The sequence below is a fragment of the Malaclemys terrapin genome, chromosome 5, assembly GCF_027887155.1.
Source record: "Malaclemys terrapin pileata isolate rMalTer1 chromosome 5, rMalTer1.hap1, whole genome shotgun sequence".
Taxonomy (NCBI): domain Eukaryota; kingdom Metazoa; phylum Chordata; order Testudines; family Emydidae; genus Malaclemys; species Malaclemys terrapin.
Window position 1 is genome coordinate 4,997,190 of NC_071509.1, and position 12,997 is coordinate 5,010,186.

A 12,997-nucleotide genomic window follows, 5' to 3' on the forward strand; every position below is an offset into this window, starting at 1 on the left:
ACCGTGCAGGAAAGCTTGTGCTGTGACCGGTAACTCAATGCCTGGCTTTAGTCATCTCTAGTCATTCCTTGTTTTCACAACAGCTAAATTCATGCACAATTTTTAAGAGGAAAAAACGTAAAAATCCAAAGCCCTAAACAGAACACTGTAAGGCTTTCTCGCCACTGACCCCACTCACTTGTTACTGCGTATCAGCCAACTCACCAAACGGACACTAAGCTACAATCAAAAAATTAACTGACAGAGAAAAGAGACCCCCCAAATCTTCCTTATTACATAAAAACTTTACAAAGCTCATGGGTGATGCAGAAATCATTCTTGAGGTTACATATGAAATTAAAATCTTGTTACTACCACATGATTTCTGGACCTAAATTCACTTCCCAATTTCAGATCATCGGAGGTTTGGGAGTGATTTTTTTTGTATTCTTCCTACTCGTACAGTATTTACAAAAGGCCATACAGAAAGAACTACTTCCAGCAAGGAACAGATCTATCCATTGCACTGCACTACGCTTTTTGGGGAGACCTGTACAAAGCAGGACCTCACTGCAGCGATGGAAAGAGCCGTTGTTTGTGCACGCACGATTCTGGAAAAACATATCGCTTGTGACAAAGACACCAGAAGAACCACCACCACCACCACACTACCTACAGGTTAGATCCTCAGCTGGTAAACACTCAGGTAGCTCCTCAATTTCAATGACTCTCTCCACCAATGGCCCCACACTTGGGCTTGGAAGGATTAGATTTCATCAGAGAAAGTTGAGATACATTGATATCACCATCCACACACAAGCCAGCCAAAAATGTTTCCATCGACATAAAATCAAAATTTACACTTAGGCAAAGAAAATTCTACTTGGGAACTTAGAGCCTGATTTAAGGCGATTTACGTTGGATATTTTGACATATGATGTTGACACTGTGTTTACTGGTCAGAAAGCTTTAACTTTTTGAACCTTAACCTCTATTGTCTTTAAAGAATTATTGTCTGACCTCTCAATTTCCCACAACTATGAAAATTCAAATCATTACAAATCAGAAATTTGCTTAAAAATAACCTGGTATTATTATTATAGAAATTGTATAAATAAAGGTGAATTCTGCCACGCCTACCTACACTTAATTCCCTAAGGCTTGTTACCTTGAAATACCGTTTTATTGCTGTGTTCTGTGGATTCATTCTCTTTAGGCTTCTGATCAATGGCACAGTACTTTCACATTTTCCACCAGTTCCTGTGTAAGAGTAATCAGGTTGTCTTTTGCTGTAACCCTCACTCTCACCTCTTCCCCATTTTTCAGTTAAATTAAAAAAAAAAATAACCCTCAAAAACGTAGTTTGCTGAAGGATTTCACTTTGTTTTAGTCACACACACCCATTTGTAATTTGTACAGTAGTGTCATACAACGTGTGCTCTGAGTTAGAGGCTATGGAGAGCTTAATCAGTAAGATCCATTGTAAAGTGTAATAGTCCCTTAATATGTTCTACTATAACTCATTAGCACACCAGAGTCCAGAATTTCCCAATGAGCTCAACTCTTTTGTTGAGTTTTAGAGGGCACCCGTTTCCATATTACCTGTCATCTGCTCAGATCTCACTAATTGAAAAGGGCTGGCCCAGGTCAGTAATCGAGAACGCCTCTAAAAGTCACCTGGCAATGATGGTGCCCAGGGGGGTGTTATGTATAGTGGACAACATGCCGCCAGAGGAGCTATCTTTCAGATGAATCATAAAACGTAAGTCTTGCCCCCTGGTGGTCATTCTAGATACAGGGCCCAGACCAAACTCCAACATATAGTCTCTAAAACAAACCTCTGCAGTTTTAAGTGGATACAAAATTCTAGGCACATCTGGGATCTAGCCCTGACATTGTGAAAGACTTCATCTCAGACAAGTCACTTAACCAGTCTGTACCTTACTTCCCCCATTTGCAAGTGAAATTAATGGTCATCCATCTTTGTAAATTGTTAACTTCTGCAGGTGAGGCGATCCATATTCATGCACAGTTCTACATATTCTGCTGCCCTACTAGGTTAACATGGGCTCCCAGAACCTTATCAACTTTACTTGTAATATCTACTGTCAGCCTTGGTACAATGACTAGAATATCCACCAGCTACAGACAGTAAAGGGAAGTTACAACTTATACACAATACAAGCACCTAAGACTAAAAACTTTTAAAGGGACTTTTAAAAATAATTAAAGGTTGATTAATTTGGGAAACTCTTAAATGTTATTCCATTAACACCTAGAGAGCCCAACCAAGCCTGTGGCCCTAATGTGCTAGGCGATGAGCTAGCGTCCCAGGAATAAAGCAATACAGGTCAACTGAACAGTTCCCCTTAGCTCACTTCAGTGTGGTATTCCAGATATCCCATATAGCTACAGTCCTCTGGCACAATAAGTAGGCACGGCGTAAGTTAAAAATGGCTGATTTGATATTTCTCTGCTTTTGTTAGCCTTTTTCAGTTATGACAGTTGGGAGGATGAAGGATTTATTTTGAGAAACATCCCTGGGTTTCAGGAGTTTAAAATGACCTAAAAAGCAACTAGTGGAAAAACTGGTCCAGCACAGGGCTGCCCTATAATTAAACTTTTGAGTTTACTTATGAATGACGTAGACACATCTACGAACAGCTCCATAGAGCAACCTGGTATGCTACAGGAATACTATAGTCCCTGTGGCCATTAGTCATAGATACACTGAAATAAATCAACTCTATGATTTAGCTGTTTCATTTTTGAGGTCATAAAAAAATCAGAAGAATCCCCATTAGTTAATAACATTTCTATAAAGTATAAATGTTAAACACAGACTTAAAGGCACAGAGTTCCTCTTAAATAAACAGAAAAACATTCCATGAAAAGCCAGGAAACATTAGAATAAAAGTTCTTTTATGATAATAAGCACATTTGTGCTCAAATCTTGTGATGTGGGGAAAAGCACAGGAAAGCATAAAGACCTCAAACATCACGCATCACGGGAACAGAAACGTGCTTATGTCAGCAAATGTACCTATCACCACCTCCACAGCATGGCCCACATGTGCCATTGGCCTCCACCTCCACTGAAATCCTCATCCATGCCTTCATCTCCTTCCTCCTTGGCTGCTGGCTTCCCCAAGTCCCAGTTCACCAGACTCCAAGCCTGGTCAGAATGCTGCTGCCTACCTCCTCACACATACAAGGAAGCCCTCCCACATCACACCAAATCTACCTTTGGTCAACTCCATTGGCTCTTCCATTCATTTCAGGATCCACTTTTAAATCATTCTTAAAATCTTTCCTTAGTTATTCCAACTCTCTCTGCTTGCAACCCTGTGCCATCTATTCTTGTAGCACTGGTTTCCTGTTTGGTTCTCCATACAATCCCCCTATTGTCAATGCCAGAGTCTTCTCCTCTGTATCTCCTGCTATCCTGAAAAGGCTTTTTACGTCTCTTTTTCAATCTCAACTCTAAACAGATATTTCCCTGTCTCAGCTATTTGTTTAAGCTTTAAAGCATCTTAGGTACAATTTGTATGAAAGATCCCACTGTTTGGAAGGTATTACACCAATATTTTTGCCTTGGTTTTGGATGAAAATAATGCTCATGAGAGAGATATACAGACAGACAGGCTAGTATCAACACTCTAGCTCACTAGCGCCCACACTTCTGCTACTTGCACAGCTTAGCGAATGTACCTGTCCTAATTTGCAATAGCATCCAATCCATTACTGTCTGTGAATCCCTAATGCAGAGATGGCCAGCCACAAGAGTGCAATTAATCACTGGAACATAACAGAGATGTGGTGGATTCTCAAACACCTGTCGGCTTGAAAGAAAAGGTATTTAGAATCCAGAGAGTATTTTTCAACAGTTTCTAACAATTTTAAAGAGGAACTGTAAACCTTTGAAGATCTCACCCTGACCGTAACAGAATGTGTAGATTTAAGTTACAAATACAGTATTTGGAGGAAGACACTTTACTGAATCTCTCCTAGGAAATTTTCAGATTAATTATATAATGAATGGCAAGTGCTAAATGATCAACTCAGTCAGTCGTACAATGGTCGGAATACAATTTTACATGTCAAATCTTAATGAAGTAGCAGCCTAAGATTAGAAGGAAAAATTAAAGATGAAATAAAAATGAATATTTCTTTTTACACAGGCATTTTGTACTGAAATAAAATGGAAAGCCTGTTTATTTTCTCAAGCTTTTTCTAATAGGGTTGGGCTGATAACAGAAAGTGGGTTGGGAAGAGGAGATTTTATGATGGCTTAACTCCCTGCTCTCCATGTGTCAGTATATAATGCCTGCATCTGTAACTTTCACTCAATGCATCCAAAGAAGTGAGGTTTTTATGGTTTTTATTCACAAAAGCTTATGCCCAAATAAATCTGTTAGTCTTTAAGGTGCCACCAGACTCCTTGTTGTTTTTGTAGATACAGACTAACACGGCTACCCCCTGATATATGATGGCTTGACAGTTTAATGAATATTAATCCATTAAATTAGTCTCTGTCTGCACACACGTGCATTACATGGTTAACTAAAACATTTTAAGTCTTCTCAAACTAGTGTGTTTTAAAATGGCATCTTTCGATTAAACAGCTGTTAATAGTAAAATAATCTACTACAGAAAGACATCATGCTGTTTCACTGCTTCCTTGTCAAACTCCTTCCTATTTTTGTCTGCTTCATGCACCTGCTGCCTCTTGTCACAAGCCTGGACAGCAACAGACTGTCTTCATAGCACTTGTTTGAAAAGCAGCTGGCACAAGGGGGTCCCCGAAGATACTAGTTTAATCCAAATAACACCACCACCATCCAAACTAAGTTTCTATTGCAGTTATAGTATTTCAGAAAATCAGTTCCACATTACCAAACTATCCAGGTGGGGAAAAACAAGAGTGAAATTAGAATAGCGAAACAAAGTAGATAGTCTGACATTGCGCCATCACTAGGTGACCTGGCTGGTCCTTTCCACAGGGTTTTTCCCCTTTAAAGTTACCTTCCTTTTGTCAGACTCAACATTATTTTAATTTATTGTAGTTTTTGTGCTTGTTAAAGAAAACATCTGGCCTGGGACAAGATTAAAGCATTCAGTGGAAGCTCTGAAACCTGAGGAATACTTTATCAGTCCTCGGCCATGTCTGTAAAACAAGGTCCCATAGAAATAAGCACGACACAGGGATCTTACAAGCACATTAAGAACTAACCTCAAACTTGGCACTGGTGTACGCAACCCACGTGGCAGGGGATCCTAAGACTGAAACAAGGCAAGCACAAAAGGCAAAGCACAAGAAACGACCTTTGGAATAGATCTGCTCTTGCCAAGAGTCTGACACACAGTAGAGCGGGGACATTCTCTGCACAATGCATTCAGAGAAGTACAGTTAAATCTAATTTACTATAAAATATACATACAAAGAAAAAACAACTTCCATATGTGTTACAGAAGATTATACAAAGTTTAAAAATCTTGGGGATGATGATAATTAAAACCACTGCACAAAATGCATTTCTTAACATTTTTCCCGGGCCATCGAAAGGCCAGCAATCAGCATCTGGAGTTCTAGCAGCAGTCTGAGAAAATGTCATTCTATCCCCCTTTCCAGAGAGGAATTGCTTTGCTCATTTGGCTCACGATGGTGTGCATGTGTTTACATTTAAAACGAAGCACAGGGACATAGCAGGATTTCCCAATAATACTGAAATTGCCACATGCCACGTCTCTACTTATCACCATCAATTCAAATAAATTAACTGACAAGAACGTCCTCAGATGTTTGGAAATATGTCAGCCATTGTGAAAGCAAGCTGAAACAGAAAGCCGAAGAGATTCACACTAGGTCCCCACCAGCCTCAGATCAGGGTTCTGAAAACCAGCTAACCCTTTACTAAGCCAGTGGTTCTCAACCTACTTACCACTGTGGGCCACATATGCGGCCCATACTGTGTTATGTGGGATGCATCCAATACTACCGGTATGGCCCTGAGGATGTCACATGGGTCACAGCTTATGCTAATTGTGCCGCAAGCGGCCCACGGGCTGCAGGTTGAGAACCACTGATTAGTAGCACCCTATACAACAAGTCGTCCTCTTGGCTTCAGTGGAATCACAATGTGAGGTACTAGTCAACCTAAGGACATCACAGTGTCAACCTAAATCCAGTAAGAATGCAAGACTACTGAGGAGATATATCAAACTTACGAAGTTCTTATCATCCAGGGCACGTAAATATTAGTTTTCCATGATCATCATGGCAAAGGGCAGGCAAGCAAGTAGATTTCTGCCTGGGATGGTAAATACTCGTGCCAATTCTGCAATTGCTATCTATTAAATTTAAATATTTGTCAAAGTACTCCATACAGTAATGTTGCTATATACATTAAACAATAAATTTACCTTCCGCCATTTAGGTGTGCTATTATTACAGACAAAAACTCTGTAAAGAAGCAGTGAAGGCTGAGAGACATCAGTAATTTAGAGTAAAAACCCTACAGAGATGTTTGTACCTCAAAACTAAGCATTATAAATCCAGGGAATTCAGAGTTCAGATGTAATTAGGGTCTGGAAATGCAATGTTTGAATGCCGTAACAACCTTAACTTCACCCTGCAATGATACCATGAATAACTATACAATTATAATTAATGTATATTAGCAATTATGGTCTCAAATTAAAAGAAGTTAGAAAAATATGAAAGAAATCGGACATCTGTGCTGACATTTCCTTTTAAATAGTAAGTGTAGCATTATGATAGCAGCATATATGCAGATATACTTTAGTGATCTTTGTCCAAACCTTAGCAAGCAATAAAGTGCTGTATTATATCTAAAAAAGATGAAGCCTAGTCCATAACAATTTCAGAAAAAGATGCAGTCAGGAGATCTGTATTCTATTCTAAGATCTGCAATGATACTTGCCCAGTGTCACACAATGTAATTTAATCTTTATCAGTTTCTCCCTCGGTAGAATACTTGCTTTTCCCACAGGGCTGTTACGAGGCAGTGTTTGTAAGTGCCTTGTCTTCCTCAGATGACCGACATCAAGGAAGTGCAAAGTTTTGTGTGAAAAGACATTGCACTCCTATCAAACACAGATTAACATTGATTAGGTTTGTATATCTCAACAGATTTTTAAGAGTTTGGGTGGCTGATATGTTTTACCACCTTCTAGGAATACATACCCCCAAGTCACACTTTACACCACCTGAAAGATGTCAAAAAATGTTATGGGTCTATATTTTCACCATACAATTGTTATATTTGGCTTGAAATAACAGGATCTGTGGCTAAAACAACTAAATAGCACCTTAAAAAAAATGACGAAAATACCAGCACATTTAGACTCGTAACAAGAGATCACTACCTACTCAACATAAACTGTGTCAATTCATCCTACAGATGCTATGAAAAATATGCTTGTTTCCATCTGTCTCTTTGAAAAGCAGGCTGAATGGTTTTGGCCGTCCAGACATAAACTTTATCCGATAATGACTTATGGATTGGTTATTTTTGGCCCCCCATGTCAAAACGCTCACAGGGCTCACACTGGATACTTAGCATGTGGCACCGTTTTAAGCGACCTCTTTCACACGCCTGAAATATTTCAGATGTTAAGCTATATAATACGAATACATACTGGATATCATCAAGTGTTAATAAGATGTAATTCATTCCCAACAACCCTATAACTCAGATCTAAAAAAAAAACAAACCAGGTTCACGGGGCCAAAGTCCAAAGCAAGTTCAACACTGAGACACTTTCATCTGCCTGAATGCTGTATATTTAGTAACAATATTTGGGGCAGCAGAGATTCCCAAGGGATAATAGGTAATAAGGTTCAGAGTTAAAACACAGACACGTGGCAAAGGAATTAAAAAATAGTTTCTCGATGGAGCAACACAAAAGTCTCCCGGTTCCTTCGTAAGACTGACCCCAGGAACTATGACTTGACTTCACCCCCCACTGTCAGTTTCCTGTCCAACAGAGGGAGCCAAAGAACTCCCAGCATCTTTGAATGCCAGCCAGAGACACAACTACAGCTTCCTGTGTTCCAAGACAGATAATTTTGAGTATCACAAAATGAAATGTTCAGCTCTTGTCATCATTGGCCTCAGATTCGTAATGCTACAGAAACATCATTTCCTTCAAACTCTTTCTGCTCCCCATTGGCAAAATCAGAGAGTGGAACAGAATGTATGCTATGCTCATTTAAACCGAATGCATAGGCCCTCTAGAACTGCCAATCGCTGTTCAACATTCTCCCAGGCCAGATATTATTACGGAGCGACTATCAACCAGAAACCGAACAGATTAAGCAAAAGCTACAGTGATGCAAGAAGTGGTGTTGTAAGTCAGCAGGGGGAGCTCTTTCCTTCAATTCTATCAATATAATACGTGAAGGGACACTGCTGCTGGCAACACAAAATTTAGGACCCTAGTCATTTTTGATCATTAAAGATCACATGGCACTTTTGCCAGAGTAAACCCAATGGACTGGTCAAATTCCAACTTCCCTGGCACTTTCAATGGGAAGTGGCATTCTTTGCATCATTTCCTAAGCTGCTATGTAATGCCGTTGTGCGTTTAAAAACAAACAGCAGGCCCCAACCCAGAGACAGATGCACTTCAGCAGTGGACGAAACAATCCCTGTTTTACAGTTTGCATCTTAGTTTACTAAGCCCGCCAAAATCTTTGGGATCCTTTTGTACGAAAGGTGTTATAGAAATGGAAGCTAGCAGTTGAGCATACTCAAGATTTCTAAATATTTGCTATTTAGTGAGTCAGGCTGTCACATGTCCTCTGTCCAATAGTCTGTTTCGCTTAGCATTTTATTAGCTTCTGCCTAGAAGAAAAAAAAATTTCCTTCTTAAGCTTTTTCCCCAAGTAACCAAAAGATACTCAACAGATCCTGTGCAGCCTAAAAAGGGTCACTGGAAAAAAACCCTGTAATCCAAAATGATGCAATTCAGTTCAGAAGCCTTTAAGACCAAAGAGGTGATGGATGAACAGGAAGGCAGCAGGAGATCAAGCACTACTGAAACATATGAGGCAGTGATCAGAGAGAAAATTTTTCAAAGAGGGCAAAAGAGACAGCAGTGCTTACTGAAGACCAGATGCAGGGAGTGACCGTAACAATAGCCAAGAGATTTTAACTAGGGCTGAATATCAAATCAGAGAGGTAAGGGTGAAGAAGCCAGAGGCAACAGGGTTGCAGGGGTCTGTCAAGAGCACCCCCGCCTTGTGTACTCTTCACATCGCTGGGAGGGGATCCAGCCACAGAATCCCTGCGGGATTTAAGCCTCTGGAGTCTAAATGAAGCCCAAGTGCTGCCCCTAGATATAGTCTCAAAGCACAAACGCTCTGTCTAGTATGCTCCTTGTGAGATCTGCAACCTCACTACACACAGCCCAGTCCATGGAACCAGTGTGGACTCCTCAGGTTTACCACACAGCTCAACCACACCCTCCCCCAGAATCCCAGCCCCGTGGATATTCTGGGCCCACAGTTCACCTGTTCAAGGGTATGTGAATAGTGTAACACAGCACAGACTTTGCAGAGGGTTAACACCATTGCACAGCTCTATACTAAAAATGCACAGCTCTATACTAAAAAAATAAACCCCATATGCCTTCAGTTCCTTACCACTCCAGAGCATTCTTTGGGATGGGGAGAGAGTTCACAGGAGCCATCCAGGTTCTTTCTGTTGTGGTGACAGCTTGTGTTCTGAAACATGGAGCCTTCTCCCCCCGCAGCACACACTCTCTGCCCTTGCTGGTCCATCCGCATCTTCTCTCCTGCCCCATGTTTCCAGTGTGGCTTACCCAGTCTCTCCCCCCACCCACCTCAAGAGACCCTTTTAAAACTCCAGCTTTGTCACCTTTCTCTCTGTCTGGTTTGGGAATTTTCCACTCTCTCCTCCCCCAAAATAAGTTGGAGGAAGTACAAGTCATGGACAGGTAACGGGCCAGACAGCAAACAAAAATTCCTGGCCCGTAACCTGTCCATGACTTTTACTAAAAATACCCATGACTAAAATGTAGCCTTAATCATTATCCCTGGCTTGGCAAGGATGTGACACAGCCTTGTCAGCAAGGGTGGAATCTACATACGTACAGGGGGATCCCATGATACAGCAATTTCATAATAACTTCATCATATCAATCAAAACTCATAAGTTGTACAGGCAGATTCCCCAAGTCATCACAGGGTCATCAACTACAAGTTGAAGGAACCAAGGCTGACACACACATCTAAATGATAGAAGAAAGAGGAATGTGATGGATAACTACCTGGAGGGAAAGAGGATGGGGAAAAAGAGACGGATTATGTGTAGTTTGAAAAGACTGAAGGTGGAAGAAGGAAGAATTGGAAGTGACAAGAGAGACGGCGTGTGAGAGAGAGGAGGAGACCCCACCATGAGAAAGGCTGTACTAGATGGGATGAGCCAGGTTTCAGTGAGTGCAAGGCAATGGAGGGACATGAGACACAGATCAGAATCTGCAGCGTGTGTTTGAGGTGGCCTAGCCACTCCATTGGGAGTAGCAGAAATGAATGGGGAGGTGGTGAGGATGAGACTAGTCCATTTCTGGGAGTAGAGAGGGTGCAGGAGAAGGCTAGGGCAGAGTAATAAGGATCCTCGCCAGAGATGGAGAGAGAGCAGAGGAGGAAGCAATGTGGGATGCGGATATGCGAGGATGAAGAGATGGATTCATCGGACTCTTATTCTGCCTACCCACTCCACGGGTGTATGTGTGCACCTCTCCCATGTCACCTCTGCCCACAAGACACCAACGCATACTGCTATGAGATTTCAATGTGCATTAAACTAGCCTCACCCCTGCCCCCAATGTCACCATGATGACAACACTGGAAACTAAAACAATCAGACAGAACATCTGCAAGCCCTTACGTTCCAACAATTAGTAAGCCTCCTTAGCTAGACATGGAGCGTATCTGAAGAACAGCACATTCCCTTCATTAGTTGGACCCCAAAAAAAAGTGACTGAAAACTATTACTTCTTTCCACGCACACGGCAAAGAATGACCTTTCAAGAAACTGGATTGGCTTTCATGGCCAGAAAAAAGAAAAGAAAAAAAAAAGTCTTTCCATAAACAATTATGTCTTCTAGTAACTGTTAGCATCAGGTAAATTCAGAACAGTTAATAAGACCAATTTAAATACCAGGAGACAAAAAAACACTTTCCAGACATTGTTACTATGCCTGAGTCTCTGACAGAATGAGATGATCAGAGCCATTTTCTTTGCAGATTCAGAGATGCTAACTTGACTTAACTTAAGTACTAGGTAGAATGGAAAAAGTTTGCTCTCCATTATTCCCAAAGTAATGGAGCTCAGAGTAGAAAGCCTATTCTATATTATGTTGCAGGAGGGTTTCTGAACAAGGATAACAACAGCAGACACAACATGAAGGAAACCAATTAATGGAAAAGATTGTAGAAAGAATGGCATTTAGAAGATAAAGAAAAAATCATTGAGAAGTTTTAAAGAATAGTAAGAAAAGTCGTATTTCCTTGCTGTAAATAGTTTTGGGGGTTTTTTAATGCACATTTATGTACAATTAACCAGGGATCGCTTTCAAAGTCAATGCAATGGCAAGGTATTTGTAAAATATATAGTGTAAAAATGTAGCTACTATTTGGAAGGAGCTCAGGATGCAGAAACGAAAGCATATTGCATGCTAATGTTTTACACTGACCATGGGAAATTGACACTGGTTCTTTCAGCTCTGTAATTTTTCACTATGCACAAATGCCAGGTTATGCTGCTAAATGGGAGATCTGGATTATACAACACACCTCGGCCTCCTAGACTTTGGGCTACTAGAAGTCATGGGCAAAGTACAGAAAAACATGTCAGCGCTTTGCAGCTGCATCAGAAACAGAAAACAGACTCTCCTAGCAGCTGTAGAATAAAGGATCATTCCGTTTCATATAGCAACACTTAACAGTTAAAGCAGTTTTTGAAACATTGAACTACAATCGTTAGATACCCTAGCATAGAAAAGGACAGTTAAAACTGAACAGGCATGCTAAGCTTATCAGTAGAATGCAACACAAGACCCTACCTGTTTCATTGCCGTCTCTCCAATCTTGTCAGAGTGCTTACGAATACTCTCCAGGAAGTCTTTGAGGTCTGACATGGAAACGTCTTTTATCTCTTCACGCAGTTTAGGGATATTATCCACCATGATCTTGCAGAAGCGGTAGTGGCTCACCTGTGGCAGGTACGTATGCTCAAGGTGCTCTAATGTCTTCAACGCAGGGTAATGTCTGGGAAGAGTGTAAATCAGATTCAGAAGTATACAAGACTATTCTGCTGTTCCACTTGACATCAGAGGATGATGGCAATAAATTAGCACTTCTATATACCCCCGGATCTCAAACCACTGTACAGAAGTACACGCACCTCAATGCTCATATACAATATAGGGGGAATTATTCTCACATTTGCAGATAGATAAACTGAGGTTTAGCAAGGTTAAAGTGTGGACATACTCTGAGAAGTGATTGTGTAAAAATGGCTCTGCTTTACTAAAGAGATGTCTGTCTTGTGCATATTGAGAATTGGATCTGGCTACCTGTCTAATTCTTTCAATATTGCCGAGCACTGTTAAAAGCTTCCCACCCTAGAAGCGGCTGCATTTACGTGGCGGATCAAGTAATTCCTATATATCCCTTCCCTACCTCACAGGGGTGCCGGAAGACACAGTGTTTGAAACGCACTTTGAAATCCTTGGCTAAAAGGCACCGTAGGAATGCAAACGGTTATTCGTATCCAGCTTCTTCATTTATTATTTCACTATGGTGCCCAGAGGCTCCGGTGAGAATCCAGTCTAGGTGCCGCTCAGGATACAATGGCCATCGTTGGCCCAAAGAATTTTGCTCTGATGCTGTTACTTCTATTCCTTTGTACTTCATATTTGAGCGTAAACTCACATTTACGTAGCACTCACCTTCCATCCAAAAGGA

The 12,997-nt window shown here is 40.9% G+C and overlaps 1 protein-coding gene across 1 annotated transcript in view; it reads right to left on the reverse strand.

Moving 5' to 3' along the window:
• EXOC6B (exocyst complex component 6B) overlaps positions 1-12,997 on the reverse strand; it is a 442,705-nt gene that overhangs the window by 343,897 nt on the left and 85,811 nt on the right. The window contains exon 6 of the mRNA XM_054029651.1: positions 12,094-12,298. Coding sequence (XP_053885626.1) covers positions 12,094-12,298 — 205 coding nt within the window. The remainder of the gene's footprint in view (positions 1-12,093; positions 12,299-12,997) is intronic.